At 56.6% G+C, this 24981-nt stretch overlaps 2 protein-coding genes across 2 annotated transcripts; one reads left to right on the forward strand and one right to left on the reverse strand.

Moving 5' to 3' along the window:
• Positions 1 to 1281: 1281 nt before the first annotated feature.
• On the forward strand, positions 1282 to 17550 carry CCNB3 (cyclin B3). The gene is made up of 12 exons (XM_039487156.1): positions 1282 to 1429; positions 6162 to 6270; positions 6833 to 6916; positions 7691 to 7809; positions 9091 to 9184; positions 9844 to 9942; positions 11055 to 11147; positions 11933 to 12070; positions 13865 to 14020; positions 15055 to 15204; positions 16192 to 16322; positions 17258 to 17550. The coding sequence occupies exons 2-12, from the start codon at positions 6181 to 6183 to the stop codon at positions 17325 to 17327; spliced, it is 1224 nt and encodes a 407-aa protein (XP_039343090.1). The 5' UTR covers positions 1282 to 1429; positions 6162 to 6180; the 3' UTR covers positions 17328 to 17550.
• A 725-nt stretch (positions 17551 to 18275) lies between these two features.
• On the reverse strand, positions 18276 to 18720 carry LOC120372112 (myosin light polypeptide 6-like). Its single transcript, XM_039488851.1, has one exon. It carries the CDS (start codon positions 18702 to 18704, stop codon positions 18276 to 18278), a length of 429 nt encoding a protein of 142 aa, XP_039344785.1. The 5' UTR covers positions 18705 to 18720.
• Between the last annotated feature and the right edge of the window lie 6261 nt (positions 18721 to 24981).

A 24981-nucleotide genomic window follows, 5' to 3' on the forward strand; every position in this document is an offset into this window, starting at 1 on the left:
TCTCCAAGGATAACTATTGGCATTTCAACATCCCCAACAGTAGTTTTCCGGTCTGGGAAATAAGTCCCTTCTTGCAGCTGCTCAAACAGCCAGGCACAGAGCAAGCAAGCCTGGGTGAGTAAAGAGCTGAGGCAGAGACAGTATAGCCAGCCCTGGGGGTGCTCTAACCAGGGCCACTGGCTGTAATTGGTTGCTGGGTCTCAGCTTCTCCTCCTTTTCCTATTGCCACAGCCCTAGATTCAGGCAGAGCCAGGCCAGCTCCTGTCCTGCTCTTTCTTAGGTTCACACAACCAGGCACTGATGCAGGCACCTGCTCCCTCCTCTGTGGCACAGCAGGCAGCCGGTTGGGGCACCTCGAGCAGCAACAGTAGCAAGAGGATAGCTGTAGGGGACCACTTCTCTCCCCATGGTGCTGGGCTTATTCAGACCCTTCAGGCCTTGTTGGCTACTCTTGAAACGCTGCAGTGGCACAGCTGCACCACTACAGCGTGTGAGCACAGACACTACCTATGCTGACAGGAGGGGTTTTCCCATCGTTGTAGGTAATCCACCTCCCCGGAGGGGGCAGGGCAGTCAGAGGGCAGGGAACAGGGGGATTGAATGGGGGCAAGGATCCCGGGGAGCAGTCAGGAAAGAGCAGGGTTGGATGAGGTGGTGGGGGCACTCAGGGTCAGAGAGAAGGGGTAGTTGTATGGGGTAGGGGTTCTGGTGGGCCATTGAGAATGAGAGGAGGGGTTGGGTGGTGGCAAGGGGCAGTCAGGGGACAGGGAAGGGGGGGAAGGGTCAGGGGTCTCAGAGTGTGTGTGTCAAGGAACATGAGGGGCACGACCCCCCCTCGGGGGGGGGAAGGAGGGAACCCGTTGTTAACATTTTGGAGGGAGGAGGGAACCGGTTGTTAAAAATTTGGCAGCTCATCACTGTCTGGCCCCCATCCGCATTTTGGAGTCCCTGGGCCACAGTGGCTGTGTAGGAGCAGGAGGTGGAGCAAAGGCGGGTGACCTCCCTGGCGAGGGGGGCAGGCGCAGGGGGAGGGGAAACAGGCCCTGGCTGGGGCAATCCCCGCCCTAGTGCCTCCCTGCTCCAGCAGCTGCTAACACTGTCCCCGCTGTCTGGCTCTTTAAGGTCAATTTAAAACAAGACGCGCCACCTGGCGAGTTCCCAGCCAATGAAAATGGCGGATAGAGAGCTCTCGTCCCCTGTGTGCCCGCCCGCCGGGAAACCATTTCTCCCATTGGCTGAGGGAGCCGATTTTAAAAACGCTATGCACCGCCCTTAGCAACCGCATTCAGCCTGGCTCGCTGATTGGCCGCTGATTGGCCAGTCGCAGGCTGCCTCCTGCCAGGGCCGCAGTTTTCAAATCCACATTGTGCAGTAGTAGCCGCAGCTCTTGGGTGGAGGCCGGGATCGGGGCCGGGCGCTGAGAAGCCAGGTGAGCTCGGGCCGGGCGGCTTCCCATATCCGCCTATTCCCTCCCCCCCGCAGCTGGGCTGCACTTCCCCTGCCCGTCGTGTCCGGCCCATTCTGCAGCCCCCTGGCGTGCCAGCCCCCTCCCCACTGCCCGGGGTGCCAGCGTCCCCCCCACCTGCGCACATGCAGCCCGCGATGCGCCTTCCCTTCGGCATGTGGCCCGGGGATGACCTGCCCCTTGTCCTTCCTGCGGCCTGCGCTTCCCCACGGCTCGCTGCTGCCCTTTCCCTGAGCATCGCCTGCGAAATCGCTGTGGGGTTGGCCGGGAGCTTCGGCAGCTGCTGATTCCTCCCTCCCGGAGCCTGCAGTCCGCGGCGGGCTGACACCGAGCAGGGACTTGAGGGGGGGACACAGCGGTTTATAAAGTTTCAGGGTTGATTAGAGAAGGGGAGGGGCGTGTTTCAGATTCCTTTACCCTGAGCCAAAGTTCAGTGACTCTGGGAGATGGTGCAAATTCAAATCTCTTGTGGCTGGGGGTAACTGCATGGTGATGAGATTTGTACTGGCCTCATCTCCTTTGCTGGATGCTGCACTGACCCCGGTTGGCTCTCCTCTGATTGGGTGGTTTTATCCATAATGTGACTCCAACCAGCAGCTCAGTCATCTCTGTCTATGTGGATTAGCTAACTCAGTTGTGTCTTTTGAATCTCTATTGCGTGGATATTGTAAACCAGGGGTTGGCAACCTTTCAGAAGTGCTGTGACGAGTCTTCATTTATTCACTCTAATTTAAGGTTTTGTGTGCCAGTCATACATTTTTAACATTTTTAGAAGGTCTCTTTCTATAATATATAACTAAACTATGGTTGTATGTAAAGTAAATAAGGTTTTAGAATGTTTAAGAAGCTTCATTTAAAATTAAATTAAAATGCAGAGCCCCCTGGACTGGTGGCCAGGACCTGGGTAGTGTGAGTGCCACTGAAAATCAGCTCGAGTGCTGCCTTCGGCACCTGTGCCACAGGTTGCCTAACCTTGTTGTAAACCAAGCCAGTTGTAATGTGTATCCATTGTTCCTGTCTTACTGCAGAGCTTTGGGGAAATCCAGGTTTTTGAGCCAGGTCAGAAGGACCTGGAAAACCTAATCCCAGTTGCTAAAATGATGGCTTGTTTTCCACCAAGTGCCCTACTATTAAAGCACCTGAGACCTGTCCGAGGTGTGTGGTGCTCTGGCTCCAGGCTATAATTAACCTTGTTGACTTAATGCACGGATTCCAGGGCTGTCTTTGGGAAGGGGGTGGAAATGAAGGGTGCTAGTGGAATGACTGCTTGATGGCACTGTAAGAAAGTGTTCTCTCTGTTTGACCCCCTCCCTCAACTTAACCAGAGGACAAAAGTCCATATTTACCTTCCCACACTCTCATGACTCCCATGACTTCAGTACAGTCACACAAAGCATGGCTTTGATCCCAAGCATACTTGGTTTAAAGGGGAGGAGGGTGATGCTGACAGTCCCAAAATGTCACAGCATGGGCTGCTGCCCTTAGGTGGCTCAGACCAGCCACTTAATGCAAAAACAAACATGCAAACAGTGACAGGCCTGGACCATAGATCCTTTCACATTCAAGTTGCTAGTTCACATCCAGCCTGGCAGAGAGGTGCTCAGCTGTTTTGGTGATGGGCTCATTACAGCTGCTTGGGATCTAGTTGCAGTGTCAAAATTGCTCTCATCTAGTGCCTGGCTGGGGGGAGTGTGTCTGTCCAGCTCCTGGTGAGGTGGGGGGCTCACTCACAATTCATAACAGCTGACACTAATGAGGCCTATTCTAGGTCAAGGTTGAAGTGCATTGGCTGGGGCATTGTGAGTGGGTAGCTTGCCATGCTGTGCCCATCTGTACTTGTTCTGTGAGTAAATGGAGACCAATCTCCAAAGCCAATAATCCAGCTCCAAAGCCATACAGACAGTTGCTTTGCCCTCCTGTCTCCCCCTCTTTTAAGGCACTGAGGCCTAGTGGATAGAGCACCCAGGAGACAGGTTCTAGTCCCAGCTCTTCCATGGGATTGCTGGGTGACCTCAGGCAAGTCAGTTCATGGCCCTGTGCCTCCATTTCTCCATCTGTAAAATGGTGGTAATGATGCTCCCCTCGTGGCTCTGTGATCTATGGATGAAAATTAAGAGCTGGGTATTGGCCGATATATAGTTGCTGGGAAATGCTTTGTAACATGCTCTCTGAAAATGGCGGCTGAGCAGGAAGGGGGACCCACATATCAGGGTTCATTTGTGAAGGGGTGATGTCATAGTAGCCACTGGAGTCAATGGAAACTGTTACAGCCTAGTGCTCTCTGTAATGACTGGCTGTGGTCTGGGCTGTACATGGGAGAACAACAGTGCTGGAGGGAGCTTGTCTGGAAAGTCACTCTAGGCTGCATTCTGCCCTTGGGCTGGCAGCATGGTGTAGGTCTCCAGATTTGAACCAGAGGCTTTTCAACTCCTGTGGGTGTGAGCTACCCCTACCCTGGTCTGTTGGTTTGTGTTCCTTGGAGCTACACCAGGTGTTGGGATTGGCACTGACAAAGGCACTGAACACACTAGGCCCTCAACATGCTGGGGTGGTTTTGTTTGGCCTTCTAGCAAGAGCAGATCTCTGCATCAGACTGACTGGAAGACAGGTGAAGATGGGCTGCTCTAGCTTCTCAGAGTGCAAGCCAATGGGGCCTCTGTTTCCCAGAGGAGGGGCAGGAGAGGGTGCAAACTACAGAGAGGAACCAGACAGATACTCCAGCTGATAGGAGCAACTGCAGAAACAGCCAAGGCAGGGACCTTCAGATATCCAGAGACCTTTCTGCAGTTTTGATTGGATTATTGCTCCAGCCCCGTTCCTCAGTCCCTTCACCTCCGCTTCTCTCCATACTACCACTCTTACCATCTTCTCCCCTGCACCCTCCTCGCCTTCCCTTTTCTTTCCATTTAATCATGGAACTAACATGCTAATAAGGCCTGGCTTGACAAAGCCCTGGCTGGGATGATTTAGTTGAGGATTGGTCCTGCTTTGAGCAGGGGGTTGGACTAAATGACCTTCTGAGGTCCCTTCCAACCCTGATATTCTATGATTTGCGGCCATCAAATGGTTCACTCAGCTGGTGTAATCTATACATGGGGAAGGGATAGAACACAAGCTCTTTGTTCTGTTTATACGGCATCTAGCACAATGGAGCCCTGATCTTGGATGGTCTTTAGGTACATTAATAACATCTGCTTTCTCTCAGCCCTCTCTCGCACACCACTATTTCGGTCCTACCTCGTTTCCAGCTGGGCCCTAACTGCCAGCCACCTGGCAGAGTGATGGGAGGGAGGAAGAAGCAGAGCAGGATAGACTGAATTCTATCTGAATTGTAACTAAGTATCCTATTTTGGTGGCCAGGGAGTGAAGGCCCTACAGTGGGTCTTATATCTGGATCTTCTGCTGGACAGCTTGCTGTCGCCAGGTTGGCACTGGCCTGCTGATGTCCCATTCATCATGTCCCTCTGCAGCCAGCCAGCCCTGAGGGAGAAGTGGCTGGTTCTCTGCAGCCCTGCAGATGAGGGTCTGTAGGGGCACATGGGTGTGTGCAGGGATTTTTTTGGCATGCTCCCCTCCTCTGTTACCTCCCTAATGCCTGCATCTTCTTCAGCACCTCCAATGCTCCGGATGAGTAGACTTGCCTGCAAACTGCTGCTGAAAGCCCCAGCCTTCCCCACCTGCCACTCCTGACAACCAAACCCACCTGCCAGCGTCCTTTCTGTTGCCTCAGCCCCCCTGCTACCCGATGGACAAAGGCCCAGGCCTGCTTCCCGGCCTTCGGAATGCTCCCAGTTGTTATTTCCGTGGGACCCTAGTGGCATTCAAAGAGTTAAATAGGGAGTATGCTCATCCTGGCTTGCATGCTCCTAAGCCCTAGCAGTGGTTCTTCCCCATCTCACATAAGAAGGCCCCCAGACTACCTCTGCTTCTGTGCCACTTGCCTTCCTCAAAGCAGCTTCGCACCAGTGCAGGGGCCCTGGGGAAATGCTGCCATGGAGCCATGGCAGGGCAACAGTTGCCCTAACGGGATCCTGCAGAAGCTGCCTCGTCCCGTTGCCTTTTCCCCATGACAACAGGGTGGTTCTTGTGCATTCTCCTGGGGCTTGTTGCACTGCTCCCCGATCAGAAGGTAATGGAATGGGGGTGGCCATGACCCAAGGTCCCTTGGACCGAAAGCTGTGGAGAGAGGGGCCATTGGCCTGGAGAAGCAACGGTGGCTCCAGTAGCACCTGAAAAGCCAGACCATGAGGGATGAGGCTGGTGGGGGGAGGGAGGGGTCACTGCTCCCCAGGCTGTGAGGTGAGTCACTGGGAGCTGTGGGAGGTGGTGGCTGCTGTTTGATCCCAAAGGGCTAGCCTGCGCCTGTGAGGTGGGTGAATGTATTAAAGGTTGTGTCTGAGCTGCAGCTGAGCTGCTGCTAAAGTCCCTGGAGTAGGGGCAGAGGTTTGCAGTCACTGCTCTGTGGTCTGGATGATAACAGAGGAATATGGATAGAAAATAAACCCATGTCTCCTAACGCTGCTCACTGGGTGCCATTGGGCAAATCCTTTCCCCTCCCCATGCCTCGGTTTCCCCATCTGTAAGGTACGGATAAAGGCTGTTTGCCCACCGCATGGGGGAGGCTGAGGCCTTGAGTCTGTAAAGTGCATTGAATTCATTAGTCAGCATTTGGGGGGCATCTTTTGTCTCTGTGCAGGTGTGCTTGGGCAGAGAAGATGCCAGTGCCACGCAACTCCAAGACCACAGGCAGTAAACCGCTCCGGCCTGGTAAAGCAGGAGCAGTGGAAAATGCCAGGCCTGAGAAGGTGAGTCTGTGGGGCTAGTAATTTTCTCCTGCCCCGCTGGGAGCTGGGGCTATGGATACATATGGATTGCTCATTCCGGTAGTAGCAATGGGGCCTTTGCTGGTAAAGGTGCAGGCTGGTCCCTGTAGTTGGGAGGCCACAGGAAAAGGTGGCTTCTCCATCTTCTAAGAGTTGGGCCAAGATTGGTCCCAGCACTTCAGTCGTGTTAATGCTTTAAAGCTCTGGGCTGGCTCCTACAGAGCTGCAGTCTGGCCTGTTGCCCTTTGGGCAAGTCACGCAGCCTCAAATCCTATCTGTAAGCTGGGGTCTAGCCTGCCCCCACTTTCCCCCCTCAACAGGGTTTGGTGAGGCTGATGCATCAGACTCCGCTACTGTGGCACTGGGGGGCAGACACTTCTCACAGTTGGAGCTGTGAGAATACGTGATGCTTCCAGCCCCACCTTGACTGCTTTGTTCTCCTGAAAGCTGGTATCTTCGGTGCCACGCCCCATGCTCTGGGCATGGCTGCCAAGAAAGGGTGGCGGTCCAGCATGCCATCTCAATCATCTGCTCCTTGCTCTAGGAGGAGAGTTTTCAAGCAAAGAGGTCCCCGTCCTCACCCCAGGGGGCACCCAAGAAGAGGTCAGCCTTCGGAGACATCACTAATGTAAGGACACAGCACTCCTTGTGGGGGAGCTGGATGGGCAAGGTTCCTCTCTGAGCTGAATATTTCATTTCTACCTCGTCTGCCCGTCCTGTTTCCTAGTCTTGTATGGTGCCTCTCCGGAGAGGCACCATACATCTTTGCTGGGTCATGCATGGGCTGAGGGGTGGGGGACCAGGGGTCCTGATGCCTGATCCACTGCTCTGACATAATAAAGACCACGCTCCCATATATTAGTCCTTACATTCTGATCTGGGAACAAACTCTTCTCCCGTGTCCCAGCCCTGTGCTCTAACCACTAGATCATGCTGATGTTAACCTTAAAATATTTTCCCTGCTAAGACTGGGCGGAATCAACATCCAGTGAAACTTCACAACTATCAATAGTCTGCAGGCAAACCAGGCAGCGAACCTGTTTGTTTAGGAGCTCCCTTCATTGGCTGCTCTGTATTGGACGTGCCCCTATACCTCCCCGAGGTCCCTCTAGACCAGGATCAGCAACCTTCGGCATGCGGCCCGCCAGGGTAAGCCCCCTGGCGGGCCAGGCCGGTTTGTTTACCTGCTGTGTCCGCAGGTTCGGCTGATCGCTGCTCCCACTGGCCGCAGTTCGCCGCTCCGGGCCAGTGGGGGCTGTGGGAAGCGGCGCAGGCCGAGGGATGTGTTGTCTGCCACTTCCCGCCACCCCTATTGGCCTGGAGCAGCGATGCTGGGGAGCCTGGCCAGGCTGCCCCTCTGTGTGTCGTGCTGTGCTCCCAGCATTGCCCTCTCACCTGCCAGGCTCACAAGAACCAGGCTGGCCTGAGGAAGAAGGATGCTGCGAAGGCAGGTCTCAGGAAGGTGCAGAAGGGCACAGCTGCTCTGGGGGTCTTGAAGAACAATGAGATCAACTTGAAAAAGTGAGTAACTCTCTGTGGGTCAGCCCCGATGCAGCCCCAGGCCTGCCCGCCCCTTGCGGCTGCACTGCTCCTCGCTCTGATGGACGCGCGTTTACCCTGGTATCTGAGCCGCTGTCCCTGTGGCTAGCACCAGTACTGGCCTGCACAGTGCTGTCACTTTCCAGGCTGCAGCCCAAGGGGATCCTCTGGCAGAGGGTCAGTCTCCAAGGGCTTAATGTCTCTCTGTGCCAATGCTTCTTGGCTCTCAGGGTCTCTTGGTGGTGGAGTTGGGGGCTCTAATGGTAGGACCCTTTCTCAGCTGGGAGGGTGGGGTGTCCTCGGAGAGGCTTTTGCCATTGGGAATGTGCTCAGGTTGCCTGCTGGCGGGATCCGCGGCCATGGCGAGCAAACTCCCCTCCAGTGGGGAACTAGGAGGATAATTGAGAAAATGGAGTGGGAGAAGCTGCAGGCCAGGCCCCCAGTGTAAAATGGGGAGTGGGAGGTAGAGGGACATTCCTTCATCCTGGCTGACTGATGTACAGGGAAGAAGGGAAATCCCAGGGGATGTGGCTGCAGCTAAAGACAAATGGGAGGCTGGGATGTGGAAAATAGTCGAATGCCGATGGGGGCATGCTGCCCGCGGATGCTGGGCAGTTATAATCATCCTGTCTGAAAGGAGATGGCAGACATCGGTCTGTCCCTTCCTTCCTTCCTTGGTGAGAAGATACAGGATACTGGAAAAACTCCTAGGAAGAGAGATGGGGATTGCATGCCTTGGAGAGGAGACTAATACTAGGGGATATGAGGCAGGTGTACGAAGGGGGTGGTATGGAGGGGACAGATCAGGAGATCCCTTGTCCTTGTGTTAGGATGACAAGGGACTTCAATGGAATTGAAAGCCATTCCATATAAAACTGCTAAAGGAAAATGCCTTTTCCATACAATGCATGGTTGGTCTGTGGAACTCTCTGTCACAAGATCTCATGGAGGCCAAGAGTTTAGTTGATGTGGATAATGGGAACCTTCGTGGTGATGTTAGTCAAGATAAAATATTGGCAGGGCTGTAAAGCCTCCTGCTTCAGGGTATCAGCCAGTCATTGTTCACTCAGTGGGGGATGGTGTTCTTGCCCCTGCCTCTGAAGCAGCTATTACAGGGCACTATTGGAGAGGGGGCCCTGGGCTATAGCTATACCCTGGTCTGATGTGATCTGGTGATTTCTGGGGCACTGGATGACCAACACCCCCCTGTCCGTGAGCCCAGCCTTTTGCAGTGTCTGACCTGCTCTTGGCTGCTTCTGTTAGGTCAACAAGGAAAACGCCCCCAGCTGAGGCACCTGTTGATCCTAAACTGGTTCACAAAAATGACCCGGTGCCGGAGGAGCCAGCACCCATGCAGGTCAGTGGAATCGGGTGCTCACTGCCATCCTAGTGGCCCCTGGGAGGGCGATGGGCGGGAGCAGCACATGGGACTCAGCTGGTATGCTGGCATTGCACTCCTTGCAGGAGGGAAGTGTCCTGGCCTCACACTGTCCCTAGAGGGCGCTCGTTCACCTCTTCCTGGGGATACCGAAGCACTGCCTGCAATTGCTGCCTCAACTGCTTACCCTGTAGGGGGTCCGAGCCTCAGGCTCTGTCCGTCTGCATGAGCGGAGCCACCTTGCCCCCTCCCCAGCTGCTGGTCTACACAGATGGGATCTGGCAGCTAATTTTCCCTGAATGCTGGGTTGGGGCAGGTCTGCCCCCTGCAAGCCACGTAGGCAAACTGCTACAGAAAAGTCCTGCTGGGTGAGCCGGGAGAGTAGCACGAGAGGTGTTGCAGAGCAGGATGAAGAGCAGTGACGGGGCATGCAGTGCCTTGTGTTCCAGGCTGGGGTTTGCCACATAGCTGTGGATGCTCCTCTGCTAGCTGAGAGAGGTGCGTTGGCAAAGCAGTCTGGGGCCGGCAGCCCAGTGCCTGACCAGTCATCGCTCTCAGTGCCTCATTGTCATGAGTGCTTGGGACTCGTCTCTCTGGTGTCCCAGAGGTACCCCCCAACCTTCTTGCCTTTCACGCAGGTGCCTGCCATTGAGGACATTGACAAGGAGCAGCTGGGAGACCCTTATGCCAGCGCTGAGTATGCCAAGGAGATCTTCAATTACATGAAGGAGAGAGAGGTGTGTGGCACTCGGGAAGGGCTCAAGCACAAGGATCTCAGCTTTGCCCGTCTCTCCTTCCTCCTCTGCTGGACTGGCCCAGCCTCTCCGAGCTTGATGCCCTGGAGACACCAGGCTGGCTCCGGGGGCACCAGGCACAGGAAGGAGCTAGAATGCCAGGCCGAGGCCCCTAAGGTCTGAAAGTCCCATTGTCTCCAGAGAAGAGAGTGCAGCCCCCTCCAGTGCATTTGTCTGCTGCATTTCATGGCATTGCAGATGGGGGGCTGGTACATGGGGAGGGCAGGCAGGTTGTGTCTTAGCACTTGATGCATAAAGCTTGATTTCCAAAAGCCCCCGGCTCATGTCCTGGCTGGCTTGGCTCAGCCTTTCGCTCTTTCCAAGCGGGCAAACTAGCTCCAGTCATCCTGTTATGTACAGGTCTCTGTTCCCGCTGCCTGCTCCATGCAGCCTCTCTGACCCAGGGCTCTCCTGGCAGGAGGCCGGCTGGTCCTGAGCAGGGTGATAGGTTCCACTTGGCTGATGGCCGCTCTGTCCATGGCAGTGAGTCTCCCTGAGAAACCCTGGGCAGGCCCTGGGTGGCCATTTCCCCTCCGGCTGTGCTGCTCACTGGCCCAGCAGAAGAAGCAGGCTGGGCTCCTAGCTCACCTCTGGATGGTGAAGCCCAGTTACAGCCACTTCCTTGCAGCGCTGTCTGTGCGGATGGCACCTTCTGGCAGCAACTGTCCTCCCAGCCACTAATCTCTGCTGGGGGCTGTGCGTGGCCCCTTCCCTTGATGTAGCAGGGCTGGCTGACCACAGGAGGGATGAGCAGTTTGGGTAGGATCAGTTGGGCTCTAGCGTCCAGCCCATCACAAGAGTTGGTGCCATTACAGAGACAAAACTGGGCTTGGGTGGGGGGTGGGATCCTCCTACGTCAACAGTGGGGCTGAGGGCCTGTCCCAGGGAGGCCCTGTTGTGACAGCAGCAGCTCCTGGCCATGGTGCCATGGAGAGAGCTTAGCAGCCTGCCTACAGGAGGGCAGAGCCATGGACTCAGCCTCTCCAAGCCCTTACCCGCATGCTGCAGTGGGCGGGCTTCATTCACTAACAGCCTCTCTGCGGCTCCCTTGGCAGGAGAAGTTCTTGCTCCCAAACTACATGGAGAAGCAGTACGACATCAGCAGGGACATGAGAGCCATTCTGGTGGACTGGATGGTGGAGGTCCAGGTGCGCACCCGGGTTCCCTTGTGGTGGGGGAGAGAATGAACCGCCAGGAGAGTGCCAGAGTGTGCACCGTAGCTGTTTGTTTGTTTGGAGAAAAAAAAAAGAGGCGGGGGGCCCACCCAGCTGGAGGTGGGGCAGACCAGCCCTCCCTCCCCAGCAGGCTTGAGCAGAAGCCACGTGGAGGAGAGGAACCCCTCAGCCCCTGCGACGCGGCTCAGCTGCATGCAGCTGTGAGCCTAGCTTGTGGCGGGGGTGAAAGGGCTGTGAGTGGAGAAGGGGGTTGAGGAAAGGGGGCTGCAGGCCAGGGGGAGGAAGCCGCTTACCGTTTTTCCACACACTCGTTGGGAGGGGCCAGTTACCTCGTGGAGATGCTGGCCCCGACTCTCCTCTGGGCGTGTCAGAAGCCAGCCATGGAGTCTGGAGAGGAGCAGCAGCCTGGCGAGTCAGACAAGTGGAGCACCGGGGACCCCTCCTTGTGCCAAACGACTCTGATCTGTGCCTGGGCACTCGGGGTGGGCAGCCTGGGGCAAAACAGCAGACGTGACCTTCACCCCCGGGCTGGGAATGGAAAGCATTTTCCCCTGGCTGCTAAAACAAGTCCCAGCCTGCATGAGGGCAAGTCTCGGGAGCAGAGCAGGTGAGGGGCTCTGTTGCCCCTTGCCCTGAGCCTGCTGCATGGGGTGCCCGCTTTGGGAGAGCAGCTTGGGAACATAGCAAACCCTGAGTGACTGCACCCAGGGTGGGTGACACTGGCTGGCATGTGCCATTCCATCTGTCTTCCCCCACAGGAGAACTTTGAGCTGAACCATGAGACGCTGTACCTGGCGGTGAAGCTGGTGGATCACTACCTGGTGGAGGTGGTGAGCATGAGGGACAAGCTGCAGCTCATTGGCTCCACGGCCATCCTCATCGCTTCCAAGTTTGAGGTGACCCAGCTCTGGCTTGGGCAGAGCCTGCGGGGCGTCGGGGGCAACCTTGCTTGTAGGCAGAGGGTAACACAGGCCCAGAGGGGGACACACGTGGGGCTTGCTGTGCAGTCACATTATAGCCCCCCACGCAGCTCACGTGGCTAAGGCTACAGCGCAGGGATTGACCATTGCTGCTCGAAAGGCCCCAGTGCCGGAATAGCAGTGAGGGTGCAGGGCAGGCTGGGATCGAGGGAGTGGTGGGCTGGAATTCACACCTTGGGTCCTAGTTAGCCCTTAGGCGGGTCCTGTTGGTTAGCGTCCCACCTTTAATACAAATCTCTGGGAGTGTGCGCTGGTGTGAACTGGGCTGTACTAGCAAAGGGGGAAAGATCAGGCAGTTGGGACATTCCAAATGCTAAAGCTGGCCCATGAACTTGGACCTTGGTGCACGTCCTATGGACCAAGTGTGCCGCAATGCTGCCACTGAGCAACTAACCTTAACAAGGGAGGAAGAGCTGCATGGATCTCTCCGCAGCACGGTGGTGTTAATGTTACACCTGACTTGGGAGCGTTGGAGCCATGACGCAGGATTAACTCAAGTTTTTGCATTTAATTTCCTAGTTGAAGGAGGAAACAGGAAGTGGGGAAAGGGAGTCCCAGGGAGAAAATGCTGCCATTGGTGACAGGGCTGATATTCTTTTTGATCCCACAAGTGCTGGTTAAAGCATTCCAATGCACTGTGCTTGGGAATGGAGCCCAACTGTTCCAGGTGCTGGCAGTTTGTTGAGACACTGCCCAGAAAGGAAGAAGAATTCCACACCCCACTCTGTAGCCAAAAATCAAACCAAGCTGGAGAGATGTCCCCCTCTTCCCACCACCACCTTCTGAATATTGTGGTGGAAGTCCCCAGCCTGAAAGGTGAAAGTTTGGGCAGGTTACCCAGGTCGGGAGACTGGGGTAGGGCTGGTCAAATTTTCAAATCAAAATCTTGATTTATCTATCAATCAATCAAATGCCCTAAAGTGATATTTCAATCCAGATATACTGTTGCAGTGCCTTATGGAAATCGTTGGTGGGTTGTCTCCTGCTGGATTTTCTGCTATGGTCTAGGCTCCCTGGTTGGACTACATCTCCCATGATGCACTGCCTCCCCTTTCTAAGAGGGGAAACTTTGGGGCATCCTGCAAGATGTCAAGCCAATCCTATAGAGAAGAGCAGGAGCATGAGGCACCTGAACTACAACTCCCATGAGACACTACAATGGCATTTCCCAAATAAAATCTTTCCATCTTGAATTTTTGCTGAAAATAAGTTTCCCATGGAAAACTTTGATGAAAGTGAAGCGCTCTGCAAAGGACTGCCCCATCTTCAATGAACATTTGGCCCACCACTGAAATGCAGCCATCTCTGGAACAGAACGTGGCAGCTGTTCAACAGCAGCAATACAGAGCAGTTCCAGAGCTGTTATCTCATTTGCGACTGCAGGGCTGTCCCTGGGGGGCAGCATGGCCTCATCCAATTTGAACTCCAGCCAGGACAATAGGGTTCACATCTCTCAAAAGGTGCCAGTGGGTTTTTAAAGAGCCAGAAGGGAAATTAAAAAAAAAAAAATGCATAAGGGGATTGGGAGCCAACCACTGAAAGTGAATGGGATTCATGCTCCAAGTTCACCTAGATGCTTCTGAAAATCTCACCCCCAGGGTTTTAGTTTAGCCCCTGCCAGGCAGCTCAGCACAGCACCCCCTAGGGACTAGGGCAGCACTGGCCTGGGTGTAGGTGGGGCTGACCATTCCCATGGCTGTTTCCCTTTAGGAGCGCTGCCCCCCGTGTGTGGACGACTTCCTCTACATCTGTGACGATGCCTACAAGCGGGAGGAGTTGATTGCCATGGAAATGAGTATTCTCCGCATGCTGAAGTTCGACATCAACATTCCCATCCCGTATCGCTTCCTGCGGAGGTTTGCCAAGGTGGGGCCCCATTTCTGCCACTAGGGGGGATGTGGGTGGTCACAGCTAGAGGCCAGCAGGTGGACCTCGATGACACCCTCCCCCACTAGCCAGGTGGCACAATCACATTGGGCTGCTGGTGGGGAAATGAGCACGACGTGGGCATAAAGTGCTCTATGAGGGGGTGATGCTGCAGGGAGAGCAAAGGCTGCTCCTTCGTCAGAAGGAAAATGCTAGCTTGTCAGAGGGGCTGTAACTAGCAAACAAGCTCTCCCTTCTCCCCATCCACCGAGTCCTATCACACCTGCCATTCCTTTCTGCACCTCAGTGCCCTGGAGGCAAGTCCCGACTCAGGGCACCGAGGGGAGCAGAGCAGGATGTTCAGTGCCAGGAGCACTAATGTCTCTTTCTCCTCCATCTGCTTGCTCTTGGTCCATGCAGGCCTGGCTGTCTCGGTCATGTGGAAGTGCTGGCTGGCTCCTCTGCCCCTGCCTAATGGTGCCCCCTGCTCTGCCCGACACACCTGGAGCAAAGAGCTCTCTCCCGGCCAGGGAGGGGAATCAAGTGCTGAATTGGCTGTGGGCTCCAGAAGGGACAGGAGCATCTGGTACTCAGGGTGGGGACGAGCAGGCATCCAGGCCTGGATGCCAGAGGCGCCTCCATGGAGAGGTCTGGATCTGACTTATCCCAGCAGAGGAGTGAGACAGATGGGCTAGTCCCAGCTGCTGGGCTTGAGTGACCTGGACAGGCAGCCAGGTTGGCTCACTCAGTGACTCTCCCCTGGGGCCATGGGGTACCTGTATTCTGGGGTGCCTTGGACCCATCCCCCTTCCTCACTCCTGTGCTGAGCACCAACGGGACCCTTACTGCAGCGAGCTGGCAGCTATCTGCTGGGTGGGTCCACCTGCCTCTCCCACGGAGTCAGCACTGGGCAGGGCTCTCCAGTGCAGACAGGGTGCTCCCCCATGACCATGCCCTGGCTCTGGCATCTCCCCTTCACCAGGTGCTCAGCAGAGAGGTCTCACCACAGTTCCTTTTTCCTCCCATGGTCCCAGTGTGCTCACGCCAGCATGGAGACGCTGACCCTGGCCCGTTTCATCTGCGAGATGACCTTGCCGGAGTATGACTACGTCCAGGAGAGCGCCTCCAAGCTGGCCGCCAGCTGCCTGCTCCTGGCGCTCAAGATGAAGAGCCTTGGTGGATGGGTGAGTGCCCTGCTCTCCTGGCCCTTCCCCATGCCTGGCTGTCCAGGTTAGCTCCACTGGCCCCGAGGGGCAGGAGGCTGCCTGGAATAGCTGCCCCTTTGGCCGCTGTCGCTGTCTCTCTAGCAGTGTTGTCTGGCTGGTTTCCCCCAGGGTCAAGTCGCCAGTCTCTGTTCCTAGGGATGGCCACCGTCCTGGAGCCGCTGGAAACGTGGCTGCGGGTGGGTTGGTCCCAGATCCTGCAGTCTGTGCAGGGAACCCCCGGCCTTGAGCTACTGATGCACTTTCAATCTCGGATGGACAGGGAAGCCCCACCCCTTAGACTTCTCCTTTGGCCCTGCCTCTAATAGCTAGCTCCACGTGAGCCTGTGAGGCCCGAGTTCCTAACCCTGCTGAGTCCCGTGTCTGCTCTCCAGCTCCCCACTTCCAGAGACTGCAGAGCCTGGGGTAGTGGCAGCTGTACTGGGCAGGCCCTGGTACCTTCAGGGAGAGTTAGAGAAGGGGGCAGCTCACCACACTCTCCAAGCCAGGCCCTCAGCAGCCTCAGGAGTGGGGTTTGCTCTGCCTTCTCATCCTCCATAGCTGGCTCTGCAGGCTAGGGGAAAAGGATGTGACATTCTTGTCCAATGCTCCCTGCCTGGCAGCTGACTCTGGTGCTTGGCTGCTCTCTCCCCATCCCTGGGATCTTTGGCCATAGTGTCCCTGTTTGCAGATGGCCACCTGCACAGAGGCCATTCCTTTGGCTCCGTGTGGGGACCTGACTGGGCCTGTCTCTGCTCCTTACTCGTCACGATGAGAAGGCAAACTTAGCTGTTACCTAAATTGGGCAAGTGATCCGTGTCCTGTCTGTGCTGGAGTCTGGCCAAGCAGCCATTATGGGGTCAGGACATCCCAGGGGTCAGATCTATCCCCAGTGTCCTGGAAGAAGCAGCATGGAGTATATGTGCAATGGTGCTGGTCCAGGCTCTGAGTCCCTCTAATGTGTTGCAGAGCCCCACGCTGGAGTATTATAGTGGGTACAGCTCTCAGGAGCTCCATCCACTGGTGAAGAGGCTGAACTTCCTGCTGACCTACCAGCACGATGACAAGTTAAAGGCGGTGCGCACAAAGTACTCCCACCGGTGAGTGGACTCTCCTTGCAGCGGTGTGTCTGTGGTGTGTCTGATGGGCTGGGGCTGGGAGATGTCTTCACTGGCCAGCAGGAGGTGCTGCACTGGGCATGTTACCTGCCTGGGCAGCCTGGGGTGGGAGCTGTGAATGCCCTGCTGCCTTGGCCCAGCTTCCAAGGGACCATTGTGATCACTTCATTCTGGCCTGCGCTCTGCAGAACGTTGATCTGCAGCACAGCAAGGACTGGCTGCCCCCAGTCGCTCTGATCTTCGTCTCTTTAGAGCTAGCTGTGGCTTCAGACACCCTGGCTCTGTTGCATCGAGAACAGGGGGAGAAACTGAGCCACCTGGGCTGGCTAGCTACAGTCTGGCAGAGGCTGGCCCAGCAGGAGCTCGCCGTACTACAGCTAAGGGCCTGCCTCCATTCCACAATCTGTCAGTGCTCTAAGGGGTCCTTGCTGGGCTGTGGCTGCTGCAGGGGCAGTGCCAGCAAAACCGCCGTGCATGCTGGAGTTATGGGTCACCCTGGTCTGGAACTTATGCCGCAGGCCTGGGGTGGCGGGTAGCACCTGAAAGGGAGAGAACCTGTAAAGGGAGAGAAATTTGCCCTTTTCTCTGCATAAAGGGGGGCCTGGAAGGCTTGTATGCTAGGAGCTTGGGTCCCATGTGCCCAGAAGGACTCCGTGGTGACTGGAGAACGTGCCAGCAGGGATAGGGCATGCGGGCAGGGTTGCTAGACTGAGCACCAAAAGCCAATTTAACGCCAATGCCTAATGAACTCTTTGGAGAAAGGAGTCCTTTGCTAATGACCGCAGGCATTTGGCTGGGGCCCAGTGCCCCAGCAGACTTCCCTCAGGCTGGCTGGAGCGCGCCCCCCCCCCCTCCGGTCCTATGCTATGTGCCTCCGCTGGGTGTGCTGCACTAACAGGCCTGTGTCACCTTTTCAGAGTCTTCTTCGAAGTAGCCAAGAGTGCTCCCATGGACATGCTGAAGTTGGAGGTGGCTCTGAAGAGCTAGCACAGGGGATGGGGTGAGCAGCCCTCTTGGGGGCTGGCAGCCCTGCCCCTGGCTCGGAGGGATGCGCGGCCCATGTGTAAATAGCCTGTATATAGAGATTTGCTTCCTTGACCCAAAGGGGTCTGTACATAGATTTTTTTAATGTTAAAGGGGGGAAAAAATGTAGTAAGTGTTATTGGGTGACTAAACATGAAAATAAGTCAATAAAATATTGTGTATCTGTCCCGCCTGGCAGTCTGTTTAGTATTCCCAGACCAGCAGTGGTGTGAAGTCAGGGCCCCTTCCTGTAGGGATACCTAGCGAGACGCTCCCTGCCCCTGAGGAACTTGCAGTGGAAATACATGCCAAAGGGTGGGAGGGGTGAGGTGTAGACCATGGTTACACAGCTGGGTGGGGGTAGTGTGTTGGGGGGAGGGGTAGCAGGCTTGTTTCTTTGAAGTTTGCTGTGGGTAACACCTGGCCTCCTCTAGTCTATTGTGCTAGTCTCTGCTGCACAACCCCAGGAGCTCACAGTTCGCAGTGGAGTTCTTCCTGACTCTGCTTTCTGCATCTGAAGTGCCGATAGATGGATTCTTTCTGGCTGGGTCTTGTAGCCCAACCCCTGGTTGTTGGTTTTTGTTTTTTCACTTTCCAAACTGTTTATTAAGTGAAAGCAGCTGGAAGGAGAAACAACTGAGCACTGCTGCAGGGGTTAGAAGGGGGAGGGAAGAACCCCAGAAAAAACAGGGATCACTCATCCTCTCCCCCCCCTCCCCCTGCCCCCAGGGGCACCCCTGGGACAACCCTCTGCAGCACTGGAAGTCTCCTTCTGGTCCACACAGGGAGGAGAAGTTTACACAGGGCGTAGAAAAGGCACAGAACAGAATAAACCTGAGCGCCTGGCGGCGAGCCGAGGCCTCGGAGGGGATAGGACAGGACGGGGGGAGATTGGCTGGACTCTTCATCTGCTCAGCACCATCCGGACCAGCTGTTGCTGTCTTTGTGCCCGGTCACCAGGATCTCCACCTCTTCCTCCGTCATCTTCTCCCCCAGGGTCATGAGGACATGGCAGATCTTAGCCCCCATGATGGTGCTGTTCCCCTCCTTGTCGAAGACCCGCAGCCCCTCCACGTAGTCCTCGAAGCAGCCCTGGTCCTTGTTCTTGGTGATGGTCTGCATCATGGGCAGGAACTGCTTGAAACTCAGTGTCTTCATGTTCATCTCATCGCTTTTGGGGTTCCCCAGCACCTTCATGACCTCGGCGTTGGTGGAGTTCTGGCCCAGGGCCCTCATCACATCCCCGCACTGACTGTACAGGATCTTGCCATCCCTGGTTCGGTCAAAGAGCTGGAAAGCCTCCTTGAACTCGGCCATCTGATCCTCGGAGAAATCGCACATGGCTGCTGCAGCTCCGCTCCCAACCTCTGGTTCTGAGCTATCTGGATGTGACTGCCACATGGCATCAGTGGGCGCTGGATGGTAGTGCTTTGCAAGCTGCGTGCTGAATGGTGACCCTGCAAAATAGGAGAGAGTCTTAAAACGACTCTTCCTCCTTTTGCCTGTATCAGTGAGGCAAATGGACGCTGAGATACTCCTGAAAACCCCAGGAGATTCCACAGGCGCACACCGGCCTGAATGTAGCCTCCTGAATCATTATTGATGAAGAAGCCAGCTTGATGCTCAGATCACAGGGGAAGTAAGGGAAAAAACCACGGCATTAAATCATTGTCAAGTTACTGTGGCACATGAGAAATGGAGCCATTTGATTTTAGGCAAAAACACACCTAAGCATAAAGCCATACTGGGTGAGATGAATGGTCCATCTAGCCCAGTATCCTGTCTTCCAACAGTGGCCAATGCCAGGTGCTTCAAAGGGAATGAACAGGGCAGTTCTCAAGTGATCCATCCCCTGTCATCCAGTCCCAGCTTCTAGCAGTCAGAGGCTTAGGGACACCAGAGCATGGGGTTGTATCCATGACCATCTTGCTTAATAGCCATTGATGGACATATCCTCCATGAACTTATCTAGTTCTTTTTTTGAACCCACTTATATACTTCTGGCCTTCACAACATCTTCTGGTGGCAAGTTCCACATGTTGACCGTGTGTTGTGTGAAGAAATACTTCTTCTTCGAGTGATTGCTCCTATGCATTCCAGTTAGGTGTGCGCGCACGGCTCTCCGGAACATTTTTACCCTAGCAACTCCGGCGGGCCGGCTGGGCGCCCCCTGGAGTGGCGCTGCTATGGCACCTGTTATATACCCCAGCCGGCCCGTCCGCTCCTCAGTTCCTTCCAACTGGCCGTCACGGGCGGTAAGAACAGTGGAGTGCTCTCTCACCTCCACAGCCCTAGCGTTTCTCCGTATCTTTAGTGTATATAGTTGTTTCACTTAGTTTAATAGTTAAGATTAGTTGAAATAAGTTAGTTGTTATAGTTGTATATAGTTGTGATAGTAGGGAATTAGAGGGGTTAGCCCCTCTTCTTCCACAACCAGTGCGGGCTCATGCCCAAGGCTTTAAGCCCTGTGCGGCTTGTCAGCGGCCTATGCCCATCGGCGACCCGCACGATTCCTGCCTGCGCTGCCTCGGGGAATCGCACAGGACTGATAAGTGTCCGATTTGCACGGCATTCAAGCCGCGCACAAGAAAGGAGCGGGACTCGCGACTTAAACAGCTCCTTACGGAGGCGGCACTTCAGCCCCCCGCTCCGTCCCCGGCACCGCCGAAACGATCCTCGGCGTGCAGCGCACCAGCGGCACTGAGCCGTCCCGGTACCGAGGCTCCTAAAGGCACGCAGACGGCACCGAAGTCCCGGCACCGTTCCCTCTCCCCGCAGAGGAAGCGGAAGACGGCGCACCCGGCTCCAAAACCTGCAGCTTCGGGACAGTTTACCCAGCCACCTCCGGCACCGGCTGTGGTAGTGCACAAGCCGTGCACGGTTCCGCTGACTCCGGCACCACAAGAGCCGTCGAGTCCGGTACCTCCCTGCTCCCCGGCGCCGGCTGCGGTAGAGCTGCATCTCCCGTCCACCCCTGAAACGTTTGTGACGGCGAGAGAGCTTATTCAGCTCGTAGAGGCACCAAGCCTCCGGCCCCCGGCACCGCCGGTAGGGGCTGTTCAATCGTTGGGCAAGCCTGCTATGATGCGGCCTCAGACCCCTGACGGAAGAGAGGGGCGACGCTCCAAGCCTCGGACCCGGTCCCGGTCCAGGCAACGGTCGCCGTCACGCCGGTCCCGATCCCGGCACCGATCACAGTCTCGGTACCGCACCCCGTCCCGGTACCGCTCAGTCTCGTGGTACCGGTCGCACTCCCGGCACCGCTCACGGTCCCGGTCACCGGACCGACGGTACCGTCGGAGATCCAGTTCCCGGTACCGATCTCGACGCCGCGACTCCCGCAGCCGCTCTCGCCACTGGCGATCAAGGTCACGCTCTGGCTTCCGGTACCGAAGTGACCGACGGTCCAGATCACCGTCCTGGCACCATGACGGCCGGCACCGCTCCTCGGCACCATCCGGGAATAAGCTGCCTCATTCAGCGGCGCACTCCATCAGCGCCTCGGCACCCCCGTGGCCTTCGCGTCAGCCATCGGTCGTCTCCCAGGCGGACAGCGAGACAGATCTCCGGGCTCCCACCCAGAGCCAACATCTTGGACACCAGCAGTGGGGTTTCTGGGTCCCCTGGGCCGGCTATGAGTCCCAAGGGCTCCCCTTGTCCCAGCGCCCAGTGGGTGCTGTACGCAGCATACCAGAAGCCACGGTGAGCCGCCCTCCCCCAACACCACTGGGGGAGACACTACCGTCGTCGGACCCCGCAGGGCTTCCGTCAACCTCACAAGCCCCTGAGCAGCCTCCGGCAGAGGAGGTGGTACAGACTCTGTCTTCATCCTCCTCTCCGGATGAGGCAGTGGTGGGCACCGCTACGGTGGACCCTCCCCCGATCGACCTGCGGGCCCACCAGGACCTTCTCCGCAGGGTGGCAAAGGCCATTGACTTTCCGGTGGCGGAGGTCCCGGAAGATGAAGACCCGGTGACCAACGTCATCGGCGCGGAGGCCCCGACGCGGGTGGCCCTGCCTTTTATTAAAACAATCCAGAAAAATGCCACGACCATTTGGCAGTCGCCGGCGTCCGTCCCCCCTACGGCAAGGGGCGTGGAACGTAAATACTCGGTCCCCCCCTCGGGATACGAGTATCTGTACACTCATCCCGCTCCGGACTCACTGGTCGTCCAGTCCGTTAATGACCGTGAGCGGCATGGACAGCCAGCCCCAGTGCCGAAGTCGAAGGACACCAGGCGCATGGACTTGTTGGGCCGCAAGGTGTATTCGGTGGGGGGTCTTCAGCTGCGCATTGCAAACCAGCTGGCCCTCTTAGCCCGGTACGCCTTCGACATTTTCGTGTCCCTCACGAAATACACGGAACTGATCCCGACGGATTCCCGACGAGAGTTTTCGGCTCTGGTCGAAGAGGGCAGGACAGCCTCCCGCTCTTCCATCCAGGCTGCTCTGGATTCGGCGGACTCAGGGGCCAGGACCCTGGCCTCTGGAGTAACTATGCGGCGCATCTCCTGGCTGCAGTCCTCCACCTTGCCGCCGGAAGTGCAGTATACCCTCCAGGACCTGCCCTTTGAGACTCACGGCCTGTTCTCAGAGAAAACAGACTTGAGGATACAGACCCTGAAGGACGGTCGTGTAGCTATCCGCACTCTGGGTATGCACACGCCAGCTACCCAGAGGCGCTCCTTCCGCCAACAGCAGCCCTTCCGGCCTTTTACCCAGGCCAGGTCAAGGCCTTATAATAGTCGGTGCAACGGCCTCAACCGCCATCGACCTTCAGGCAGCAGGCGCAACCAGGCCCAGGCGTCGTCCAAGGCCCCGCAAGGGCCCAAACAGCAATTTTGATGGGACGCCCGAGGACGGCTCATCAGTCTATTCCCAGGATCTAACCCCTTTATTTTGCAACCGCCTTTCCCACTTCCTCCCGGCATGGTCCCAAATCACATCGGACAGCTGGGTACTCCGTACTATCCAGTATGGTTACCACCTTCAGTTTATTTCGCCCCCTCCTTCCCACCCACCTTCCCCGTCCCTCTTCAGGGACCCCTCTCACGAGCAATGCCTCTTGCAAGAGGTCGAGACTCTGTTGAGGTTGGGTGCCATAGAGGAGGTGCCGCAAGACAGGCGGGGCAGGGGATTCTATTCCCGTTATTTTCTCATCCCCAAGGCGAAAGGAGGCCTTAGACCCATACTGGACCTCCGGGAGCTCAACAAGTACATGATCAAGCTCAAATTTCGCATGGTGACCTTGGGGACCATCATTCCCTCCCTGGATCCGGGAGACTGGTTTGCCGCCCTCGACATGAAGGACGCATACTTCCATATTGCTATTTACCCTCCCCATCGACGCTACCTGCGTTTTGTGGTCAACGGTGCGCACTACCAGTTTGCGGTGCTACCCTTCGGCCTATCCACCGCTCCGAGGGTCTTCACCAAATGCATGGCAGTGGTTGCTGCAGACCTCCGCCATCGTCGAGTTCACGTCTACCCTTATCTCGACGACTGGCTGGTTCGCGGGCCATCCCGCCAATTGGTAACAGACCAAGTTGCTGAGATACTCTCCCTATTTCGGGCACTGGGTCTTCTCGTCAATGTGGAGAAGTCCTCACTGACTCCATCTCAGAGGGTGGAGTTTATTGGAACGGTCCTCAACTCCACGGTGGCCAGGGCCTGTCTCCCTCACGCCCGGCACCAGACGATGGTCTCCATCATCCAAGACCTGCACGCTTTTCCCACTACGACGGTTCGGTCCTGCCTACGCCTCCTGGGCCACATGGCGTCGTGCACGTTCGTCACCGCCTATGCGAGACTGCACCTTCGCCCATTTCAATCTTGGCTGGCGTCGGTGTACCGCCCACACCGCGACTCGATGGACAGAGTAGTCACGGTCACGAAGTCTACCCTCGCTTCGCTCAGTTGGTGGCTGAACCCAGAGGTCGTATGTGCAGGAGTCCCGTTCTGCCCTCCTCGTCCGTCCGTGACACTGACAACAGATGCCTCGGCGTTGGGATGGGGAGCACACCTGGGCGACCTACACACCCAGGGCCTCTGGTCGCCCCAGGAGCTCTCCCTCCACATCAACGTCAGGGAGCTGCGGGCAATTCGCTTGGCGTGCCACGCCTTCCACGCCCGTCTGCGAGGCCAGTGCGTAGCGGTGTTCACGGACAACACGACAGCGATGTTTTATGTGAACAAACAAGGCGGAGCCCGCTCCTCCCCGCTCTGCAAGGAAGCGATGCTCCTGTGGGACTTCTGCGTGACCCACTCAATTCACCTGGAAGCATCCTTTCTTCCGGGAGTGCAGAACACGCTGGCCGACCATCTCAGCAGGTCGTTCCTCTCCCACGAGTGGTCCCTCCGTCCAGATGTCGTCCACACAATCTTCCGGAGGTGGGGGTTTCCCCAGATAGACCTATTCGCCTCCAGAGAGAACAGGAAGTGCCACCTGTTTTGCTCGTACCAGGGTCGCTCGCCAGGCTCCCTGTCGGACGCCTTCCTTTATCCCTGGACGGATCGTCTCCTCTACGCCTTCCCTCCGTTCCCGCTAGTGCACCGAGTGCTCCTGAAGCTTCGGAGGGACAGAGCCCGCGTCATACTCATAGCTCTGGCCTGGCCGAGGCAGCACTGGTACACCCTGCTGCTCGAGCTCTCCGTTCGGGATCCCATCCCCCTTCCGTTGTGGCCGGACCTCATCACCCAGGACTTCGGCAGACTCCGCCATCCGAACCTGCAGTCCCTCCATCTTACAGCTTGGTACCTGAGTGGTTAACCCACGCAGAGAGGGACTGTTCGGCGGCAGTACAGCAAGTCCTGCTAGAGAGCAGAAAGCCTTCCACTCGCTCCACTTACTTTGCGAAATGGAAGCGATTTGCACTCTGGTGTGATCAACGAGGACTCAATCCATTTGTAGTCCCGGTCCCTACCATCCTCGACTACCTTTGGTACCTTAAGGAGCAAGGTCTTGCGGTCTCCTCCTTGAGAGTACACCTGGCAGCAGTGTCCGCCTTTCGTCCATCTATGGGAGGTCGGTCCATCTTCTCTAACCCGATGGTTTCCCGCTTCCTTAAGGGCCTGGACCACTTGTACCCGCCCGTGCGGCGTCCTGCCCCGACCTGGGATTTGAACCTCGTTCTGGCCAAGCTTATGGGACCGCCCTTCGAGCCTCTAGCCACGTGCTCTCTGCTCTACCTCTCCTGGAAGACAGCCTTCCTCGTCGCAATTACATCAGCGAGACGAGTCTCTGAGCTCCGTGCTCTAACGGTTGGACCACCATACACCGTCTTCCACGGGGACAAGGTGCAGCTTCGACCACACCCGGCCTTCCTCCCCAAGGTGGTGTCGGCCTTCCACCTCAACCAGGAGATCTTCCTCCCGGTCTTCTTCCCGAAGCCGCACGCCTCCCCTCGGGAACGACAGCTTCACACCCTGGACGTCCGCAGGGCCCTCGCCTTTTACATCAAGCGGACGAAGCCCTTCCGGCATTCGACCCAGCTGTTTGTGGCAGTCGCCGACCGCATGAAGGGTGAGCCGGTCTCCTCCCAGCGGATTTCCTCCTGGGTTACGGCATGTATTTGGACAGGCTACGAGCTTGCTCGCGTGCCACCATGCCGCCTCACTG

This window comes from Mauremys reevesii, linkage group 9 (assembly GCF_016161935.1).
Source record: "Mauremys reevesii isolate NIE-2019 linkage group 9, ASM1616193v1, whole genome shotgun sequence".
NCBI classification, from domain to species: Eukaryota; Metazoa; Chordata; order Testudines; family Geoemydidae; genus Mauremys; species Mauremys reevesii.

Excerpts from the sequence above, each read along its gene's own strand:
- CCNB3 (XM_039487156.1), top strand. The coding sequence starts at position 6,181 with ATGCCAGTGCCACGCAACTCCAAGACCACAGGCAGTAAACCGCTCCGG. Across the intron at positions 9,943-11,054 it reads ATTACATGAAGGAGAGAGAG|GAGAAGTTCTTGCTCCCAAA; the intron begins GTGTGTGGCACT and ends CTCCCTTGGCAG. Across the intron at positions 15,205-16,191 it reads TGAAGAGCCTTGGTGGATGG|AGCCCCACGCTGGAGTATTA; the intron begins GTGAGTGCCCTG and ends AATGTGTTGCAG.
- LOC120372112 (XM_039488851.1), bottom strand. The coding sequence starts at position 18,704 with ATGTGCGATTTCTCCGAGGATCAGATGGCCGAGTTCAAGGAGGCTTTC.